The sequence below is a fragment of the Mustela putorius genome, unplaced genomic scaffold (assembly GCF_011764305.1).
Source record: "Mustela putorius furo isolate JIRA1106 unplaced genomic scaffold, ASM1176430v1.1 tig00000228_pilon_pilon_pilon, whole genome shotgun sequence".
NCBI lineage: Eukaryota > Metazoa > Chordata > Mammalia > Carnivora > Mustelidae > Mustela > Mustela putorius.
This window is the reverse complement of record NW_025421322.1, coordinates 4,487,389-4,511,294: the sequence shown is the minus strand read 5'-3', so window position 1 is coordinate 4,511,294 and position 23,906 is coordinate 4,487,389. Positions and strand designations below refer to the sequence as shown.

The following is a 23,906-nucleotide window of genomic DNA, read 5'->3' as shown; positions in this document are numbered from 1 at the left end:
AAGCAAACTTGAATAGGTTAAACCAACTACCAATTTTTATGTAGCAAATACAGAAGCCAGGGGAATAGACAAAATCCAAACTGTGATGGGGTGCCTGGGTGGGTCAGTCAGTTTAAGGGTCTGATTCTTGATTTCGTCTCAGGTCATGATCTCAGGACTGTGAGGTAGAGCCCTGTGTGGGGCTCTGCACTCATTGGGGAGTCTACTTGGGATTCTCTCTCCCTCTCCCCCTCTCTTAGCTCGCTCTCTCCCTCTCTCAACTAAATAGCTAAATACAATCTGTGGTAAGCTCTATAAGATAAATGATCTTCTTCAATATAAAAATTACAAGAGATGAAAAATGATAGAGGAGAAAACCTAACAATTAAAAGAAAATAGAAAGACATATCAACCAATAGTCATGCGCAGAACATATGTGGCTTCTGCTTTAAAAAAAATCCCAAGAAATACACATAAACACAAACACCCACACATCCACATACATTTTTCCCTTTCCCCTCTCTGCACACATATGTATTAGATAACTGGAAATTTGAACACTGACTATATATTTGATAACACTGAAGAATGATTATCTTCATGTTTGATAATAGTATTGTGGTCACGTTTTTAAAAGTTCTTATTACAGAGATACATAATACTGAAATATTATAAGTGATATGATGCATGGGATTCGCTTCAAAATAATACAGAAGGTGAGGAAGTGGTGTACTAAGAAACAATACTGCCCACAGCTGACAATTACTTACGTAGTATACTTTTGTATATATTTGAAAATTTCCATGATGTAAAAGTTAAAAAAAAAGACACAGAGATGAGAATGCACATGGCATATGAAAAAGTCACATTGGAACATGATGTCAAGCTGTTCTGCCTCCAAACCATCACACCCTTGTCCCTCTTCAACTTCAATAGGTGATCTTGCTTCTAACTTCAGGGAGAAAGTTAAAGCCATTAGATTTCCATCAATTTCTTGCTATCAAACTAAAAATCTACCTGCATATGCCCCTTTCCAATTCCCTTCCTTAACCTGTTATGAAAATTAGAGAATCTGTTGCTTCTCTAATTTAAAACTGGGTCTTTCAAATATGTATTGGATACTTCTCCTTCCCTCTTTCTTGGGCACCTCATTGATCTTTTCTCTTTTTCAGTTTACCTAATTCTTCTCTCAACTAGATTCCTCTTGTGAACATTTAAATACGAGAAAACCCAAGTTCCTTTCATCATAAAAACAAAATCCCCAGACCATGACCCCAGGAGTTCCTTCATATACTATCCTTTATTACTACTCTTCACAAACTTCTTGAAGGAGTTATTTATACTCTTGGCTTCTACTATTTTTTTTTCCCCTTCCCATTTACCTCAATGCATTCTAGACTATTTTCTATCCAGGTTAACCTGATGGGGGAAAACACTATTAGTCACAACGACTGTGAATCTACAAGATATTTTCAATTCCTCATCTTTCTATGTCTCAAAGCGCTAATGATTTGGCTTCTTGGACATTATGCTTTTCAAATTCTCCCCTTGGCCCAAGTTCCCTTCTGGCCAGTAAAAATCCTGATTGGACTTCCTCAACATGCAGTCTTAGGTTCTTTTCTCTACTTCCCCTCTACTCTTATCTTGAGTAATCTCTCATCTAGGCCATGGCTTGACTTAGAATCTATATTCCAAAGACTCTAAAACATTCAATCTTTTATCACTGGTCTTCGTCTCGTGAGCCCCAGATCTGTATGAATAACTGCCACAAACTCAACATATCCAGGACAAAACTCATGATCTCTCGATATTCTCACAAATGAAAACCAAACCAACTAAAAACAATGTGGTTCTCTTCAAGTATTCTCATCTTAGTAATCACAATTACCACCTGTCTTAGCTTGGGCTGCTGTAACAGAATACCAGAGCCTGGTGGCTTAAACAACAGAAATTTATTTTCCCACATTTCTAGAGGCTGGAATGCTAGGATCAGGGTGCCAGCACTATTGGTTTCTGGGGAAGGCTCTCTTTTTGCATATAGCCACCTTCTCAATGTGTCCTCACATGGCAGAGGGAGAGAGACAGCAAGCTCTCTGGCATCTCTTCTTATAAGTGTATTATCCCATCACGAGGGAGCCACCATCCTCATGACTTCATCTAAACCTAATTAACTCCCAAAGGCCCCCATCTCCAAATACCATCATAGTAGATATTAGAATTTCAACACATGAACTTTGTGGGGACAAACCACCATTCATCCAGTTAGACAGTCAGAGACCCAGAAGCCATGTTTTTCTCCCTTACCCATTCTCTCCCCACTCCATTACCATGGTCTGTAGATTTTGCCTTCCCAATATCTACCAATTCTTTCACTTTTCTCTATTTCTTATCACCATTCCCTGATCCGACCTATAATTACCTCTCACCAGTACTACTACAATATTCTCCTAACTGCTCCCTTGCATCTACTTCAGCCCTTATTAGTGTTCTCCACCCTGCAAATAGTTATTTTTTCAAAATGCAGATATAACCATATCAACACACACACCTCCTCCCTCCCCCACCACATACATGTCCTGCTGACAGCTCTTTAATGATTCCTCACCACTCTTAAGATAAAAACCCCCAAATCCTTGATTATGGTCAGTAAGGCCTGGTCTCTGCCTCTCTTTATAGTCTTACCTCATAGCACTGGTTCCCTCACTCCTCCCTGTTTTCATTTCCTGTAATCTGACATGATGCCTCTCTCCATCCTGTCTTTTGCACATATCTGCCAAGAAATCCACTCGCCCCTCTGAGGTCCTTGGTCAACTCCCTTGTGTCCCATGCAGGGTCAGTTACTCCGGGAAGCCTCCCTGAACTTCTAATGAATCCACGGAACTTCATGAAACATATATTGGTTTATCATTATATGTTACTTTGCATGATGATTTCGCCAACAAACTCTGTCTTTTCTATCTGATTATGTGCATTTCTTGAGAGAAGGCACTGCTTAGAACAACACCGAGCATACTGCCATTGCTCACAATATCTGGTGTGAAAATAAATGAAGAGTTCCGTTAGGGATTACAGCCATCATTTTAGAACCTGAAGGAATCTTAAAATAGCTCTCCTATAGAAGAAAATACTGAGGCTCAAAGAAGTAAAATAATCTTACCTAGGATCACCTGCTTAGTGACAGCTAAACCAGATGATACCAGATTAGAGAGAGCCTTTAGGGCTGAGGAGAGCTTTGACCAGATGAACTGAGGGAGCTGGATGGTCAACATCATAGGAGCTTGGCAGGGGAGCCTCATTTAGCAAGGGCACAGGGGACGACAGGATTCGTGAGTAAAAGGAGAATCTGGAGGAAGGCTGCCAGTAAACAGACTGAGGAAGTCAATAGGGCATAAACCTAAACTAGGGATGTAGTAAACATAATGGAGGACCATTTCAAGGGAAAAATGAAGAGGACCTAAAATTAAAAAGAAAACAGGATGAACCAAAAGTGATAGTAAAATTGTGAGAAAACATGACTGGAATAGTGTTGCTATCACTAGCACATGTGAAGAAATTTGAAGACTATACCTAAGGGCAGGGATGAATAAGGAGAGGAGAGAAAAATGGTTTAATTTAATGCAAACATATTGAATTTTAAATAACTAAACACATCTAATGGGCATATGGGGAAACAGTTCTGGAGTTGAATAAGCCAAAACTAGAGCTAGGCATTTGGGAGTTCTTAGCATAAAAGAGACAGCTGAGCTTACTGTCTATAGAGAGATGGACAGAAGGCCCCGTACTGTGTCCCCGGGAAAGGCACAGGTTGGAGAGGAAGAAGTCCTGCATACAAGCACAAAGTTGCAAGGCTACAGTCAGTAGAAGCCAAATAATGTTCTCTTTTTCTTCCACCTTCGCCTGCTGCATGATCCTAGAAAGATATCCCCTCAATTACCCTCATTCTCTTTAGTAGAAGAAATAATCCTGACAGAATTGGACCACATGAAGAAATAAGGAATCTAAGTAATTGACATACCACTGAGTTCCCTGCAGGAGACCTTGTACTGCTTCTTACCATCTGGCCACACTCACAACCAGCTTTCGTGACTCTTCCAGTACCATTACTTAGCCATGTATAGTCCCCTGGAGGTACCATGGTCACCCAGCTTTCAAAGAAGACTTCAAGTCCCCTCACTGTACAGTGTTTGTACGAAAATTAATATGGCTTCCTGGTTGTACAGTGAAAATCTGTTATTAAAATCATGTTGTTATAGGAGTAAGAGAAAAACATTTAAAAATTAGAAGTCATCCACTTTTCTCATTTTTTCCAAAGGTACAAGTTAGAGTTGAAAAAGTAAGGTTGAAATAATGAAAGGCTATCTTGGGTCTCAAAATTCTTGGTCCATTCCCTATTTGACACCCTGACATCAAGTTTACCATTTCGGTAAGTCAGGGGGAAAATGAACTATGATAATGTAATGCTGATGCTGCAAATTGGAACCCATAAAACTGGGGAAATGTAGAAGTCAAGGTTCTTATTGTTTTATTAACTCATTTACATTTCTTAAATGTAGAAGATAGCTTGCAAGTATGGTTGTAAAAGTGAATTATTAAGATAGAACTTGAGGGCCTGGGCCTTGGCTCCATTTCTGGAAAGAGAAAAGAGGCAAAGGGTTAACTATCAGGGATGCATGAAGAGAAATTAATTAAAATGAGCTCCTTAAGATGCTTTCTTTCACACTGAAATTTTCTTGTGTTTAAATATTCTCTTACTTCGTCTTTATTTTACTCCAGAAAATGTCAACAGGTTATTTGGGTCATCCTTTTTAGGTGCCTTAAGTCCTCTGAACAAGTACTTTCAAGGCATATCTGAATTAATCCCCACTGAGTAATTAATTCAGTAGTAAAAGAATATAAAAGCAGAATTCACCAAGAAAAATAAAAACATTTCAAAAATTCACATCTGGAGGTAAATAGCTTAAAATCTCTATTTACATAAACCTATATGAATGGTGTGATACTGTATCTGAGTTTTTTAAAGTAATATTTTACATTATGTAATAGTATACATTAAAATATACGTATTTTTTCATTCAAATCAAGGAAGTTTATGCAAATAGGATTATACTAAGATGTTCAGAAATTCTGTAAAAATAAAAATTAGAATCACAACCTATAAAACAGTATGTTAATCCATAAAACATGAGAAAAGTGTTTAAAATAGGATCACAACCCATTAAAAGTGAAATTAAAAAAAAAAAAGTGAAATTTTTAAAACAAAAATCAAATAAAACCAGAGCTGAAACCAATCCAAAGCCAGAATGAAATTAAAATGACATGAAAACTATACAGGCAAATTAATGAGCAGGGTAAACAGGGAGAGGCTAAAGAAATGATTTTATTAAAAGAAAAAGATTTTAGCAGTTATGTATTTCATCTAGAAACACCAGTATACCATATATTAAAATAAATGTGAAATTGCAGTCATAACCGTGTTTGATGCAACCCTATTACTTAAATTATATGAAGACTGCAGTATGCTAATTAATTTATAAGAAAACATAAATGATGTGCTAATGTTCTCCCAGTTTGGCACAAATTTTTCTTTGTTGTCATTTAAATGTCATTTCATTAAATGTCATAACAGTGACAGTGTTCAAAAATATGTCTGCAAAGGAACAATGAAAAAAATACCAGGGAGCTCAAATGTTTTTACAAATGACCCTGAGTTAATTAGAAAAATATGCACCCTTCTCAGTTCTTCTTCTCACGTGTCAGCTCTCATTAAATTAAAAAAAATTTTTTTCTCATTTCAAAGTTAAGGAATCCTATGGTTAACAAAACTTTTAAACTGGGATCAAGTGGGCACATTCCTACGTTTTTGTATGATGTCATACCAAGCAGTTCACAGCTGAATTTGAATTTGCAAGAACTATGAATGATTTTTCAATATAAGAAGTATCTGATCTAATGCTAATTTTTTCTCTATAGGCTAACTGTGCTGGGAACAGGTGGCCCTGCTTTCAATTACAGGGGGCTAGCATGCCAGTGTGAGGCCTGGATTAGTTCACCTTCTCACGGGGAATTCTCCTCGGTTGGGAATGGATTTATTATGGCTTCACACATGGAATAGAGCTCATGTCAGCTGAGGGCAGTGACACATCATATGATTCAAATTAACCTGCTGTGGACTGTTCCGCAGGGCTTAGATTGTGTATTAAAATGACGACATTTTAAAAACAGCTTGAAAGAAACCAGGATTGCTGAACTGCAATGGTTCCAATTTGTTCCAACTAATCTATCACCTGCTGGAGATATTATTCTAGCGGGTTTCTGGTAGCTGCTGCTTTCCAGGTTTCTCCAAGCCACTGACCTTGCTAATGGGTACAACTGTTGCCTCTGAAGGAAGGAGAAGGGGGTGAGAGAGCTTTGAAGGGCTTTTTGATGTAGAAGTTGGGACCTACTATTTGCTCTAATGTACTATTAAGTGAACAGAGGAAATAAGGGAATACTCAAGAACTCTGAATTATTTTTCCAAAAACAAGTGCTGAAGAGCAGCATTTGTATCACATTGTTTAGACAAATAATCCCTGCAAAATAAATCTGTATGGCTGAATTCAAAAGCTGTTAAGTTTGCGCCTTAAGAAGAAAACCCATATAATATAATCTGAATTTCCTGTATTCTTCAGGGTCATAACTTTTATTGCTCCTGAAATGTTAATTCAGGAGCAAGGAAAGAATAAGTGTAAAAATACCATTTTAGATCTGTAGTATAAAACTCTGGGAGTGTTACTTAAATAGGATATGCATCTAGATTAAAAAACTAATGGTAGAAAAAGATTCTTAATGATAACACCACATACAAATCAAAATACTTTATTTTTTTTAAAGGAAGTGAATGACATTATGGAATATTATAAAGCTGAAGCTTGTTCCCATAGTCTTAGCATAAATGATATTCCTCTTAGTATACTATTTTCTAAAATCTGGAAAAAAGAGAATTTTCTTGAGTTGCCAAAAATCTATAAAATAATATAAAAATTACTTTATGTGTCCTGTATTTCTATTGATCTCTAAATTAATACAGAATGGCAATTTGGCTGTGTAGTAAGAGAATATGATTAGTCTATGGACTAACATCTACTTATAGACTTTACATGAGAAATTATTTGCATTTCGGACATTTTTGTCTACGATAGTAAATTCTGGAGCAGTTCAAAGATGTTAGGTTAGTAGGTAGTGGAATTCCACACCACTAATCTTCCCTCAAAGCAAACTACTCTTGGTTAAAATGTTTTAGAGTTTGAAAAACCTAAACCATTAATTAGATACTGTATTTGATTTTTCATAATAAAAGTACCATTAAAAAAAAATACTCATCATTCTTTAGAAAGAATTCCTCTCTCCTATGCCCTGCCCCAAAATATCTGCAGTTTGGTCCTCAACAGCTGTGTGTGTGTGTGTGTGTGTGTGTGTGTCTATGTGTCTGTTTGTTTGTGTATCCATTCATTCATTCATTCACTCATGAATCATAAAAGCTCGTTACAAAAGTGTAGTCCCCAGCACTAATCCCACTTTACCTGGGAGCTTGTTAGAAATGTAGAATTTCATTCCCGCCTTCTAGAACTATTAAACCATTTTCATTTTTAATAAAGATTTTATGTGCTTATTAGAGAGAGCGCACAAGCAGGGGGAACAGCAGACAGAGGGAGAAGCAGGCTCCCTCGTGAGCATGAAGCCCAACATGGGACTTGATCCCAGGACTTTGGGATTGTGACCTAAGCTTAGAAGGCAGATGCAAAACCAACTGAGCCACCCAGGCATCCCAAACCGTTTGCATTTGAACATGTTCACCAGAGATGCTTCAGATGCACACTTGAGTCTGAGAAGCTCTACTATAAAATAACGATTTCAACCCATTTGTTTAAAAGTTTGAATCTCCAGAAAGATTATCACTCTTATTGAATAAACATAAAATTAAGAATGACATATATGTAATGTTTAACTTGAAGCACAAGAAACACAAAAGTAGATCTATTTTAAAAAATCACATTTCTACTATTCACATTAAATGCTAGAATTATAAACATGACTTTCCATTCATTCACTGACATTTCTCCTGAAATTCAATTTCTTTTGTTGCCATGAAAATATGGTACACAACTATGGATTTGAAGATCCCATTCTTTAACAAGTCAATCAAATATAAACTAGAAATGAACTTTCTATCCCATGAATGAAAGACTGTGCCTGAAAGCAAAAAAAATCTGAAACTAAAAAAGAAAAGAGGGAAACCCAAGTTTCTTTCTCACTTCTCCATGAACTAACCATATGTTCTCACCCAAGTTCACCCATTCTAACACGTTCAGTCTTTTACATGTGAACAACTTTGAAGTCAGGAAGTGCCATGAAATGTATACAATAAGAAAGCACTGTATCATAGTTTAAATAGCAGATTTTTTTTCTTTGTACATAAAATGTTTTTCCTACAATTGATGATGGCTTGGACTCAATGAAATATGGTATTTCACACTCACTAGCCAAGTACTAGGACTCATATTATTCTCAATCTATCCATTACCTCACCCCAAAGCCTTCTTCCAACTTTAATGACTCTCTTAGCCTTCATAATCAGTTTCTTGCTTTCCTTTGAGTCCCTAAAACCATGTCTAGATACCTATAATGATCAGAAATAGTTCTTCCTACTTCTGCACCTTTTAAATCCCAGCACTGGAAAGAACAGGACCCCAGTGAAAGGGGCAGTGTAGATGGCTTTAGGCTCTCTTTACTCCATACATACTGACAAGTGGCCTTCTTCAATCTGTCGCTACGGCTCATGAGTGCATTGGTTGGCTGTGATACACTCTAAACCAGGTCTATGCAGGGATATTTTCACCCCTCAAAATTCATGCCTTGCATAATATTGCTAGAGATCTCAAGACAGTTTAACACCATTGTTTTAAATTTTAAATTAAAATGAAGAAACTAATATTCCTTTGATGACTAATATGTTTTGAAGCAATGTAGGTATAAAATAAAACAAATCAAAATGTAGTAATTTTTATTAAATAATTCGTTAAGATCTCACAGAAGTGAGGGAGGGATAATAATAAAAAGAAGAGGAAGAGGAGCATGACATGAAGGACAGAGCAGGAAAAAGAAAGAAGAGGAAAAAGAGAAGAGAGGAAAAATCTATGGTTATGCTAAAATCAATGTAATACAGAAGTGATCTAGGTCTTGGAATCATAAAGACCTAGGTTTGAATGGCTCCACTGCCATTCCTTCACATTGTTAAGTCTTAACTTCCTAATTCATAAAACAGGGATAATTACAGTGCCTCCTCCTTGGGTCTAGATGAGTATGTAAAGTACTTAGTACCTGGGACTGATAAACACTCAGTACATTTTGATAACCATATCTATCTACCTAAAACTGAGTGTTAATCTCTCAAGTGCATTGATAAGTATTTGAAATAAGTATACTTAACTAATCGAATATATCTATGTATACTATTTTATGTATATATATCATGTATCTCATCCATCCATCCAACCACCCATCTATTTTATTCTTTTTGTTTACAGTAAGGAAACTGAGGCATAGGAGATTAGATCAACTGCCTAAGGTCACACAATTAGTAGAAAAGGTAGAAATAAAGTCTTTGGTCTTTGGCTTACAGTCCATTATTCTTTGGTAACTACTTTTTGTCAGAACCAAGGAAATTTTTTTCTAAAGATTTTATTTATTTATTTGAGAGAGAAAGAGCACAAGCTGGGGAAAGGCCAGAGGGAGAGAGAGCAGCAGACTCCTCACTGAGCAGGGAGCCTGCCTCCGGGCTTGATCCCAGGACCCTGAGATCATGACCTGAGCCAAAGGCAGATGCTTAACCAACTGAGCCACCCAGGCACTCCAGACCAAAGGTAATTTTTAATGCATATTAATATTTGTCTTTTAATCTTTAAAATGGTCAGCCTGAGAAGAATACACTTCTGGAAAATAAACAAACAATTTGTTTTTTGCAAGGAGGTCACAATTTCTAACAGAACATAAGTACATGTTAATATACTCACATGAAGAAAGTGTATACACATTTGAATTATGACTTTCTTACCTGGTCCATTAAGAAAGTCTTTAATTTGTAGTGTTATCAGGGATGGCGGAATACCACTTTTGCTGTCTATTTCTCCAGGCACTGTCTGCAGCCAAACTGTGCAGTAATCAAGGGCTTCAGGCAGAGTCTTCCCAGGATCTGAAGGGAAAAAATTGAAATTGAAATTAAAAATGTCAATCACATCACAAACATCTCATTTTGATCTGAGAACTTAAGCTGACAAACAGGAAGGAAAAATAGTTAAATTCACTTCTGTAACTTCCATTGATTCATCTGTTTGTATATATCCTTGTCACATAAGTACTTGTATGGACAGAGAGAAGCTCTCTCTCTCTACATTGGATTTCCAGAACCAGGCCAAAAAGGAAAAGACATTTCAAATCTTAACTCATATTATCTTTGAATGAAGGTAAAGTTTCTATACTCTGAGCTGCTGCTAATAGTTGTACAGTTGGATTTCTTTCCTCCTTCTTCTTCTTTCTTTCTTTCTTTTTTTTTTAAACAGGATGTTGGAAACAAATTAAAGAAAAAAAGGAAAAGCTTTTCAGCTTAAAAAAAAAAACACCAAATATATATGTTCAAAGATGCAGTGGATTAGTACTACTTAGGGTCTATTTGATCTGTTTCAGAGTTTTACTGACATTACAATCACTTTTTACTGCTAGGCTTTTGAAGTTAACTTCAGTAGCTTTCCCATAACCTTCTGTAATGATAAAGATTGGTCAATCTTTTATTAGTCCCAATTATGACTAAATAGTGACTTTTTTTCTGTTTTGACTTTTTCTGTTACTGTGTATTTTTTTAACCTTTTTTTTCTGGTTTATATAGTATATTCTTTAAAAAGTGTTTTTTAGCTATTGGTGAATGCAAACGGAATTTGCTTTTTACTGCTTGGCAATCCGGTTTTTATTGAAATAGCTCTTTAAATAAAAACGACTGTTATATCTTGGCATATGATGTAGTAGGCTTTTTACAAAAAAACTTCTAAATATTCACAGTTTTTCTTTAGTTTCAAGATTGTTTTATTCTCTGTGTTTTAATAGCCTCTGAATGTCAATTTTACAGGGATGTTCTTGCCACAGAGTCCATCTATTCCATTTTCAGTCGATTTGAAATGTGTTATTAAAGTGTTATTTATTTTAAGTTTTATTGATTGGATTGCTTTCAAGAATAGCATTTACATACAGTGTATTATATTCAACATATGGTTATATAGTATTACTGTCATATGTGAACTGGGCATATAAATTCTGCCTTGGAATTTGTATTTCTTGACCTTATCATGTGATTCTTATGAAATTTGGCACATATGAACCTTTATGTGATTTCAAAGAAAATACTGAAAGCAATTGATCATGACGTTAGATCTATGTGGTAAAGATCAAACACCAAGCTAGTGCATTCTTCTCTTTTTATATGATCAGTGAATTTAAAGCAGTGAGAATATGCATAGTAGATCCATTACATAGTAACACTATACTATTCTCTCTTTCAAATATAATGGTCAAGTATTGTGAAATAATAGCAGTCTATTGCTGGTAGGTTCTATAATCAATCTGTAGGAGCTATGTAACTTGACAGGACCTGAGTGTCTTCTTCTAGGGTCCCACCTGTGTAGCCATCATCAAGAAGTAGTTATTATTAAGTAGATGGTACTGTGCTAGACCTGTATGAGGAGGTTTAATTCTTCACTTTGAAGAGAATAAAATCTAGAGAGAGAACAATGACCTAACAGAGAAACATACATAAGTGATGTAACTAAATAAATGACATACAGAGAAGAATTAAACTGATGTAGAAATATCTATATGATGTGTAAAAAAGACTGGCAAATAAAACTTAGGATAAACAAAACGAGTTATAGGAATCACATATTCAAACTCAAGTGACAAAAAAGAGGGATCATTATACAGAGCTCATACAGTTGATGTAGATATTAATAGAGAAAAATGGGTAGAGGAAAGAATAAGTGATTATTAAATGAAGAAATTGATAAAGAAATATCAGATGAAGAAAACAGATGTCATATAAACATTTTCAAGTATAAACATGAGATACTAAATCTTAGTAATAATCAAAGAAAATTTTTTTCAAATAAGTAGAATTTTTCACATATCAGATAGGCCAAGACTAAAAAACTGATAATGCATATGTAGCTCACACATACATGCATACACATGCACACACATATGCATGTGTGCACATACACTATAGAGTTGCTAATCATAGCAAACAGTAGAAAACTTAGACATTAATCAAAGGATTGATGCCTAAATAAACAATAGTAATCCATCAAATTGTTTAGAAGAATCAAGAAAATCTATATATACTGACATAGTAAGAGCCATTTTATATTGTTAATAGTAAAAAACGAAGTGGGTTAAGCATCTTTTCATTGACTGGCCGTTTGATTCTTCTACAAAATATTTACCCACTCTTTTTTTTTTTTTATTAGTTAATGAGTGTTAATGTTTGTCACATGTAGAAAGTATTTCCTCTTGGTATGGTAGCTGTCCTTAAAATAAATTCTGATGTTTTTTGCAAGCATACTTTATAGATGTGAACAAAAATCTATTAACTTTTATTTAATGGATTTATCCCTAGGTGATCACATATTTTCCTATAGTTTCTTAAAACATTTTTAACGTTTTGTTTTTGCCTTTAGCTGTTTAGTATTTCTAGAGAGCACTGTTTTATGAAAAATGGGGAAAAAATGCTCAGCCTGACAATCAACCATAAGCATGTTAAAGCAAGAGGTTTTAAAATTCATCAGCTTAGCATAAATTAAAAATACTGATAATATCTTGCATGGGGGAGAAAGAGGAGAAATGGATCTTCCTATGTATGGTTGATAAGAGTGTAAATACTGTATTTCTACACAAGTAGGGGAGAGGTTGAAAATGAGTGTCTACCCAAATCCTAAATATCCATGCCCTTGTAATGAGAAAGGCCACACAAAGGACTCTACCTTAAAGAAATACATCTACCTGCATACATATATATGTACATATTGGGGGATGATCATCTTTAGGACAATCCTAAGCATATAATGATATATGGACCTACATTCACAGCTGAAGAGGAAAACAGGAAGATGCACCAAGCATCTTAAAAAAAAAAACAAAACTGAAGTGAAGAGGAGAGAAAAAAAGCATGTCAAAGGATATTTTGATGTTCTATGTTCATCAAGGTATAGAGGGTGGAAGCACAATATTCTGATACTATGGATGAGGGTTTTCTAAGTAGGGAAGATAGGTTTTGTGCAGGTTGCTTCTCTTTTCATAGAAGTTACAGAGCCTGGCCATCTGGCACCCAGCCTTGGAGTCTGCACTGGGGCAATTACAGGGGGATATGACTTAATGGAGATGGAATAAACAAACTGGCAATAGTAGGAAGCAGAATAGGAATTTGGAATTTAAAAAAATGTGAAAGTCTAGGAAATCCATGCAAAGTGCCAAACTTTCAAAGACTGTTTTCCCCCCAAATTACTGGTTTAATGATATTGTTGGTTTAATATGGCTACACAACTGATTTGAAAGTACAGATGTATTTATAGAGCTGACAGAAAAGAATAACTAAAATGAGGAATATTCAGGAAAATACAGGTTGCATGGTTGATGAATACTGATGTATGACAGGACAGTGGCTACTCTCCCAGTTTTACTGGGAGATGCCTCTAGTCACAGCAGTTAGATGAAGCGGCAGTAGTAGCAGAAAGGTCTGTCAGAATCCCACAGAAATAGCTCAAGTCTGGAAGTCACTATTTAGTCCCTTATGTTCTACTGGCTAGATGATGAGGGGCATGACTTTTAGACTTCTGTAATGTCTTCAATTTAACTTCTCCTTAATTCCATCATCAAGTCTCAAAAATGAGATTCATATTACACATTCCTCAGGGTCAATGTAGCTGGGAAAGTACCAGATAAGCTAAGATTAGAGGAGCCTGTGAATATAATATAAATAGAATGACAGATAGGGATGATTACTTCATACTGGAAGCTCCTTCAGACTTTTGATAGTTTTCTTCTCTGTACTGAGCAAACATCTATTTATTTGAGCACAGGAAGCTCTCGGGCAGAGTAAACTCCTGCTGATGTCGATGAGCACATTTATGCTGTTGTCCCTAAACCTAAGAAACAGGAGATAGTGGTATCTTTTTCTTTTTTTAATAAAGATTTTATTTATTTATTTCACAGAGGTCACAAGTAGGCAGAGAGGCAGGCAGAGAAAGAGAGAGAGAGAGAGAGGAAGCAGACTCCCTGCAGAGCAGAGAGCCCGATGTGGGGCTCGATCCCAGGACCCTGGGATCATGACCTGAGCTGAAGGTGGAGGCTTTAACCCACTGGGCCACCCAGGTGCCCCAGATAGTGGCATTAGGAGTTGTAGAGTGGGGTAAATGGGTCAGAACAAATGACAAATTGCTCATAGCCATAAATTTTGTTCAAAATCAATGGGAATTCGCTTCAACAAGACAATCGTATTGACAAAATTATACTATTTGGTTTCCTTCTGGGTTGACCCGGCCTTCAAAAGAAAATACTTCTTCATATCAAGTCACAAAGAACACCCAAAGAGAAGATTCAGGAAGTCTCCAGTCCATTCACAGATGGATCAAGATATTATTAGCTTACACAGAGACTTACTTCAGATTGTATTCTCTGTATTTGTAGATTACTTGCTCTTCTTCACAAACCTTCATGTCACTTAACTGCTTGGGAGGTCCTCTTCTGAATCTGATAAAAGTGGTCTTTGTACTGCTGCTCATTATTATTATTATTTTTTAAACCTTAGCAAATATTCACAAAGTATGTTTTTGTCTAATATTTGAATTATATAAAATATAACATGATTCAGCGTGACCAACTCTTACTTTCTTTGCAATCTTCTACTTAACAAAAAGTTTGTTTCCCAAGCTCTCATAGAACAGCTGCATGCTACAGACTTTGTAAGCTTTATTCTACTACTTTATTCTACTTTGCTTTGTTACACTGTGTGGCAGGAGTTTTTTGTTTTCTGGGTTTTTTTTTTTTTCTCCCCATAACTAAGCTGCATTTTTACTAAGGTCCCAATGAGAAGACATTTCCCAGATGTCAGTGATAATTTCCTCATTTAAAGATTGACTTAACACTGAATGAAGTCCAGCTACTTTTATACCAGATACTTCTAAGTGTTAGCCATTGCAGAGACAATGTTTTCATTTCTTTCGCCATGTGAATAATGAACTTCGAATTTTTTTAAAAACCCCATGCCATAAGAATTTATTTGAAAGCTAAGTCTCTCTTTTATTTTCTTCATCATTCTCTCCCTCTTCCACAACATTTACTTTTATCAGTCTTGGGTTTACAGAACAGTTGATAATCTGTGCCTCTTTCTGCTCTCCCTTGGCCACTTTTGTGCTCAAGAACATCTCCATAAGTAGGCTGATTAAGGAAGGCAGAAAGTAGTTAGCCCAGTGGTGATTTCCCTGGCAGTTCCAGGCAAAGATTTTGTTGTGCAAGATGCAATTAACTATAGTTGCAATAATGCTTTTGCCCCTTTGATTCAACTGTCTCGGGATACCTTTTTCCTTTACATTTTTGCAGAAAATGAATGCTAACGCAAATACAGAGCAAAGTCAAGGACACAAAATTTTCCTTTGATGGAAAGTTCTCATAAACTTATGTTTCTGGAAAAAAAATGTTATTAATTGAAATTTGGGGGATGTGTACTGAAAAATAAACATTTGATTGTCTTTTGGCATCCCTCATTTTAACCATGTTTTCTCCAGTAAGTAAATAGTTTGCCATCTCCCTCTCAGTATTAGCTTCTTGCCATATTCATCTAATTAATCTGATCCTGTTGCTGCTGGCAGTCCTGGGTAACAAAATCCTGCTCAATATTAGTAACAACTTTTGAAATTACATCATGCTTTAATTTCTAATCCTATTGATGCTAATGTTACCATCCCTAAATCATTATGATTAAAATTAATGTGTTCCCTAAGCTACTGTTGCAGATTTAAATTTCAGCAACTTTTTGCTCCAATGCCATATTGCACTGTTTTCTGACAGTACAATTCCTCGGAAGCATAAAACGCTTGTATGATGTAGCACTGCAAATAGCCTCAAGATTTAGTTCTGTCTTCATTTCGTTAGTTCCACAGAGTCCAAAAGGATCTACTGTCTGTTTTTTAAAAGAAAGAAGACTAGATTTTATTCACTTTTTGCAAAGTCTCCAATGACCGGTTATGGTTGCAAGCAGGCTGCAGTCTGCCATAGTGAATGAGCCCAGGCCAAAGGCACATGGATAGCTGCTCAGGGAGACTGGTTCTCTTTGGCCTGAGGTAGGCTGGTTTGTTATGTTTATGAAATAACATTTAAGTGACTTCTGATGAACTCTTGAGGGACAAACAGCAGATGAAAGGATACTGTCATAGGGAAGAGGTTTAGGAAATAGATTGCCATTTGACCTAGGATTTACTGAACATGGACAGTCCTACTTTCATTGAGCTTTTTCACAATTTTTTTCCATAGAAGAGTTTACATCAGTTTATAAAACAGTAGAAAATTCAGGGTAATGAAAATAACGTGAACTTTGGAGGCATACAGATCTGGGTTTAAGTCCTGACTCCTTAAAGTGGGTAAATTTAATTTTAACCTCACAGAGTCTCAGTTTCTTAGTTTCCAAAAATGGGGATAATGGGCTGTGAGTTGTTGAGAATATTATATCAGATAAGATGTGTAACATGGTTTGTGTGGGACACATCATGGTAAGACTTCAATGAACAGTCACTATTTTGTTTCTAAAACACAACCTTTAAAGAAAAGAGGAGTACGTGTATGCAGTGTCTTTCAAAGTCTACTCTTCCCAGTTTTTGTTTTTGCTCTACAATTTTGAAAAATCTTTTTTTTCACTGATCTGAAGAGGAATATAACAGATAAAAAATAAAACACTGTCTATTAGTGGAAATTATATCCAATTTCAATCTTAAAAAACAGAGTAAGCTTATTTATATTTAATTCCTAAAATAATAACTACTTAGGTTTAAACTACTAGTCAATGTAGTTCACTTCTCTATTAAATACTCCTGGCTGAGGAGAACTTATTGACCTAAACATTTCCCTGCACTTGGGTTCTGATAATTATCAAAATTATAGTCTTACATTCTTTTCCATCCCTTAGAAATGTCTGGCCTATGTATGAATCAAGGAAGTAAATCATCTGTAAGCCAAAACAGACTCCTTTCCATTTTTTAAACCAGGAGTTCGAGACTCCTTTTAGTAAGGTATCTGGGTATATCAAGTTTTATACAAAGAAAAGATTGGAATGACACTTTAAAATCATTTTCGGTGTTCAAAAACATGGTCAGTGCATCAGAATTTCAATTTCATACAGCTTTCTTTTGTTAAAGAGGATCAAGCAGAGTTAACAGCTTGTCAGAGGGGAAAGGGAAAAAGTACCTATAAGAGAAGCAGGTTAGTAGGTGACGTCTTAGAGAGATTCCCTATTCTCCCATCCTCTCTCCAAGTTCACTGAGAAGATGCTCCTAGATGGTCTTTTACCTTAATCCTTTTGTGCAAAGTCAAGAATACACAAAGGTGTTTCTTAAAAGAACTTGAATAAAATTTCAAGAAAAGCATCTACAGATGTATTTACCTCTACCTATGAAATTGATATTGTTAAAGCTCCAAAGGGTCCTCTTCTAGAAGCCACTAGTGTGCTTGGTTTGCCTGTACTCAGAGGCTGGAAGTGTCTCTCCCTACAGTGAGAGGTCATAATCAGAACAGACACCTTTTGACCACCATCTATAAAAAAAAAGGCAAAGCTACATACAGGCTTACTGAGTTTCTCATATTTTCTATATTTATTTCATGATCCTTAGTTTAAATGGCTATCTTTTTCTTTTCCTTTTTTTAAAAATTGTAGCTACAGAAGCAAATGTAGTCCATAAAATCCTCAGAATGCCTGAAAATTAAATTGTGAAGGAACCCAGATCCTTAAAACACAGTCAAGATTCAATGTCAGAACAACAAAATCAATCAAGAAACCAGTTCTAAATTGCTGCGGAAGCGAGGTAAGTGCCACCATCTTTTTGCTGATACCCAGGCATTTGGCCTATGCTCTGTACCATGTGTCTCATAAGATGTGATGGGAAGGGAAAGAGGAAGTTTCCTAGTTTGAAATCCCAAGCCTGGAGCCTAGGAGAAGAGGAAGAGGAAGGATTAAAGTGGCTGCTTTACATGTGTGTGATCATCAGTGCCCATTGGCTCTTACTTTTAGAAACAAGTCTTCCATATCTTGCTATGAGGAACTACATTATTTATATTTGATGATGCTGACCAGCAGATAATATGTGAAATATCATTTCAATGAAGTCCTTTCAATTTATTTTCTATGCTGTTTTGTGGTATTCTTGATTTCTTTCCTATTTGGCTGTTTTCATGTTAAATTCTAATATGGGTTTCAGATGTTTTACAGTACATTTGATTATATATATATATATTTTTTTTCAACTTAATCCTAATAGCCTTTTGTCTGTTCTGAGCAAAGTCTGAGTTCTGTAGCATTGAAAGTTAATTCAGTGGCTTTAAATAATTCCTCCTATTTCTCATTCATTTTAAGTAAATGCTGATGATTGGGATGGATGCCAAAAGGGCCAGGATAGTAGTTTTCTCCTGCTCAAAAAGTGAGGTCTAGTAAGCTCTTCCTTCAACTCCTAATAACTACAGAAGTCCCCACTTGCAGTTGAATAATATTTCATAGTTCTAAGGTATTTCATAAATATCTCATTTGGAGCTAAGATTAAACCATGAAACTACAAAGACCAGGTATTATTAAACCCATTTTAGATATAAGGAAACTAAGACACCAAGAACTTTACTTATTTGCATCAAAGAATCTTGGTATTAGAGCCAAAACTAAAAGTCAAAATTTCTGATTTCCATTCCAATATCCTTTGCCATATGTTAATTCCCTCTGCTCGCTGGGGTCAACTTCTTATGTAACAGTCTCCCCACAACTCTCCTTGAGTGATCCACTAGAGTTTCTCTCACTTATGAGACCTACTTACTTGCTGATTTCTGTCAAAGCAGTAATTTCATTTCATATTACTGGCCAGCAAGAAATGTTCCCAGCAGCTAAATTTTCAGATAAATGTTCAAGTTGTGATCATTATGACATTAAAGTCACAGGTTAATTCGAAGCCTTTCCAGAGACATTAGCAAAACCTTTAATTCTAAAGAGACATGTAATTCAATCCTTCTCTTAAAGTCACAATAACTAAATGAAATCAAGATATGATTTATGAGGTGTAAGAAGGCAGTTTATGATTTTCCAACTGTTGGTTTACTCAGATGTCTTCAGCACATTTTTTGCAGACCTATTCATGAAAGGATAAAGAAGCCAATTACTGTGACTGAAAATTTCAAAACTACACAATAGCCATAAATTGCACTAAAATGATGTGAAATTTTTTTTGGGGGGGTTAATTACAACCACTATTTTAAACTCAACTTAAAGATGTTAAGAATGATGATAAAAGCAACAATGGCAATATTAACATTCCTGGAGCCCTGTGCTACACACTTAGCTAAGTGCTCCATCCATACATACATATCACTTAATTCTCACATCAGTTCTAGAAGGTTGCTACCACTGTTCTCCGCCTGTTCTCGGTAAGTGTTAACCACCTATTCTAAATAACTTGTCTGAGGTCACATGGTTGTTAAGAAAAGCCAGGCTGGGATTAGAACTCAGGACTGACTGACTCCAAATCTTGAGCTCTATTCCGTGTTTGCCTCTTAATTAGATATGAAGTCATATATGTAATGTTTATAAGACTTTAAAATGTGGAAAGTATCCCATACTATAGATAAAATGTTGTGGATATTTTTGTCATACCCAGAAATAGATGATTACCTGATCTTTCAGTATAAATTCTAATCAAGTTTAATTTCTGTATTTTAGTCTACCCAATGTTTGAAAAATTACAGGAAGGTAAGGAAGCTGCAGGATGGCTGAAGCAACTGTCTTCAAATCGGTTTGTTCCTGTTACCTAATGAGTAATAAGCTACCGGACTAACTGACCATGTGCTGAGGAAGTGTGGGGGTTAGTTAAATTCCCTCGGAATGGTTCAAATCCTTCATAACTGACCAGATGGCACAGTCATTTCTCCAGAAATAAACAAAAAGCCCCAAACAAACAAGAAGAGAAATGACTTTTTAAGTCTGCCCTGGGCTGCATAGTCAAGATATGAGGCAATTTCAAATCTGGACTACATTACCTTAAAATAAAATAAATACCAAATTTTATCCCCAGGGGTATCAAAAAATAAAAAAAAAAAAATTAAAAAAAAAAAAACAAAAAAAAAACACAGTTCTCAGAGAAAGGGAAAAAAAAATAAATACCAAATTTTAAATATTTATAAACACAACTAATACGATTATGTTAAAAACAACTACATACATCTTTACTTAAATGAGAACTGCCAATATTACAGCTGCTGCATATAGAGGTGCTGGCAGAAGATCTCATTTCTGTTAGAGGTTGCTCCAGGTAAGGACATGGGAAAGCCCACTGTCACATTATTTTCACATTTTAAAAAGAAACTTGTTGACTCACAGATGTATTATCTACTGGGACTAGATGGAAGATCATGCACAGGATATTAACAGTCATAAAAGAAATTCAAGTTGATAATTTAGGCTTGAGATAATTTAGGCTTTTTAAAATTATATGTACACTTACAGGTATAAACAAACCACCATATATACACTTATAGGTAAAGCTGGCATAATGTAAGATCACTAAATTATGAGGATTGGGATTATACTTTATTAATCTTTCCAAAAAATTTTTTTTAAAGATTTTATTTATTTATTTGACAGACAGAGATCACAAGTAGGCAGAGAAGCAGGCACAGATAGAGAGGGAAGCAGGCTCCCTGCTGAGCAGAGAGCCCAATTTGGGGCTCAATCCCATGGCCCTGAGATCATGACCTGAGCTGAAGGCAGAGGATTTAACCCACTGAGCCACCCAGGTGCCCCTAATCTTTCAAAACTGTAAGTAAATGTCATCACTTCTGTTTCACTTCAGGTTTCTTAAAAAAAAAAAAAAAAGGTGTAGGGATAGGTACAAATATAGATTTCATTTAGCATCTGTTCTGGGTAGGCTCTCATAGAATTCAGGTTTTTCAACAGGTATGTGCATAAATGGCATATATAATAATACACACACACACACACACACACACACACACGTACGTATCAGTCACATGAGCTGAGAAGACAGACTGACAATGAATTTCACAGCACTTCTAACTTCTAACTTGATTTTATAATATATGAAAGGATATCCCTCAGGACCACAGAGAAATAACACAATTACCACCCCCTGAGTATCTGAACATGTTCTTTGCTTGATGGTGACATGGGCAGAATCAAGCTAATGCTGACAATTCCCTGGAAGCAGTTTATTCATTACAATATATTAATTGATCTGTGCTCACAGATGTAAAGATATTGAAGTGTCACTTTTGGAGGAAATCATATACTAAGTTTCTCAGAAAACCATGTCTTGGCAAATAGTCTACAAAACAGTTTTATTATTTTACAATTGCGGGACTTCTGGTGCCAGCCAGAATCATAATAAGCTCACTGCAACCTAACTCTCATGCTGCTTACAATCAAAAACTTGAGAAAAAATACAAAAAATAAATGCCTGAGGACTGGGAAAAAGTAAACAACAATAATGCAGATTGAGGAGGGCAGTCAAACTTGCAGATGTGACCCCTACAGTGATGGGTTTCCTGCTTTGTTTTGTTTTTCTTCTTTTCTCTACTTTGAGAGGGAGTCTTAGGTTGTGGTGTGCAGTGATGGCAAGAACAGCTAAAGTCCTTGCGTCTGGGAAACAAGGCTCCTGTGGTTTCAAGGGCATAGGAAAACCCACTGCCTTTTATATTTCTTTTTTTTTTTTAAAAAAGATTTTATTTATCTATTTGACAGAGAGAGAGAGAGATCACAAGTAGGCAGAGAGGCAGACAGAAAGAGGGGGAAGCAGGCTCCCTGCTGAACAGAGAGCCTGATGCAGGGCTGGATCCAGGACCCCAAGATCATGACCTGAGCTGAAGGCAGAGGCTTAACCCACTGAGCCACCCAGGCACCCCTGCCTTTTATATTTCTTTCTCTTTCCTGGTTTTGCCCCAAGGGTGGGCACAGTGAGTCTGGGCAGGTGGGCGGTTGGGGGCAGCTAATGTAATGGCTGGGCCATGGCGGCAATGACACAGCATTTAAGATTCTAGCAGGTGTTATAACTATGCTTCAGGAGGTAAGGTAAATATGCTTGAATGAATGGAAATACATAAGTTCTTAGAAGAGAAAGAGAAACTACAGAAAGGAACAAATTCAAATTTTAGAACTGGAATATTCAATAGAAATTATTTAATATGAAGAACAGAGAAGAAGAAATAAAGTAGGAAAAAAGAAAAAAAAAAAGAATGGAGTCTCAGGGACCTGTGGAATAATTCTAAAATTTTAAATGTTGGTGTCCTCAAAAGAAGAGGAGAAAGATTGGTGCAGAAAAATATTTAAAGAAATAATAGTTAAGATGTTTCTGAATTTGGTTTTAAAAAGCATAGTTATAGAGTTAAGGAGCTCAGAGAACCTCAAAAAGGATAAATTCAAAGAAATCAAGCCTAGATGCATTATAATCAACCCATAGTAATCTAAATATAAAGAAAAAAAATCTTGAAAGCAGCTAGAGAAAATCAATACATTACATATGTGGAAACAATGATTGTGATTATTATGGATTTCTCATCAGAAGCCACAGAGGAAAGAAAACAGTGGAGCAGTATCTTATAAAGACTCCACTAAAAAGACTATTAGAAGTAACAAATAAAGTCAGGAAAGTTGCAGGATAAAAAATTAATATACAAAAATATGTATGTATTGTGTTTCTATACACTAATAATGAAAGTAGCAGAAAGAGGAATCAAGGAAACAAACTCATTTACAATTGCATCAAAAAGAATAAAGTATTCCAAGGATGTAAAAGAACTGTACACTGCAAATGATTAGACACTGATGAAACAAATTAATGATGATGCAAATAAATGGAAAGATATTCCATGTGCATAGACTAGAAGAATTAGTATTATCAAAATGTCCATACCACCAAAGCAATCTATAAATCAGAACAGTTACTAACAAAATTCTAATGACATCTTTCATTAGATGAAACTAGAACAAATAATCCCAGAATTTGTATGGAACCACAAAAGACCATGAATAGCCAAAGCAATCCTGAGAAAGAAGAACAAAGCCAGAAGTATCAGGCTCCCTGATTTCAAACTATACTACAAAAATATTGTAATCAAAACAGTAGCAGTGGCGGGGGGGCTCCTGGGTGGCTTAGTGGGTTGAGCCTCTGCCTTTGGCTCAGTTCATGATCCCAGGGTCCTGGGATAGAGCCCTGCGTCGGGCTCTCTGCTCAGTGGGGAGCCTGCTTCCCTCCCCCACCCGCTCTGCCCCTCTTTCTACTTGTGATGTCAAATAAATCAATCAAATCTTAAAAAAAAAAACCAAACAAACAGTAGGGCACTGGCATAAAAACAGATACATAGATCAGGCTTAGAACAGAAAGCCCAGGGGCGCCTGGGTGGCTCAGTTGGTTGAGCAACTGCCTTCGGCTCATGTCACGGTCCTGGAGTCTCCCGCATCGGGCTCCCAGCTCCATGGGGAGTCTGCTTCTCCCTCTGACCTTCTCGCCTCTCATGTTCTCTCTCACTGTCTCTCTCTCAAATAAATAAATAAAATCTTTAAAAAAAAAAAAAGAATAGAAAGCCCAGAAATAAACCCA

General features: G+C 36.0%; 1 protein-coding gene across 5 annotated transcripts in view; it reads right to left on the bottom strand.

Annotated features, from left to right (window-relative positions):
* VPS13B (vacuolar protein sorting 13 homolog B) overlaps positions 1-23,906 on the bottom strand; it is a 762,523-nt gene that overhangs the window by 187,170 nt on the left and 551,447 nt on the right. For all 5 annotated transcript variants that reach the window (XM_045077980.1, XM_004768902.3, XM_004768901.3 and 2 more), the window contains exon 35: positions 10,070-10,207. In XM_045077980.1, coding sequence (XP_044933915.1) covers positions 10,070-10,207 — 138 coding nt within the window. The remainder of the gene's footprint in view (positions 1-10,069; positions 10,208-23,906) is intronic.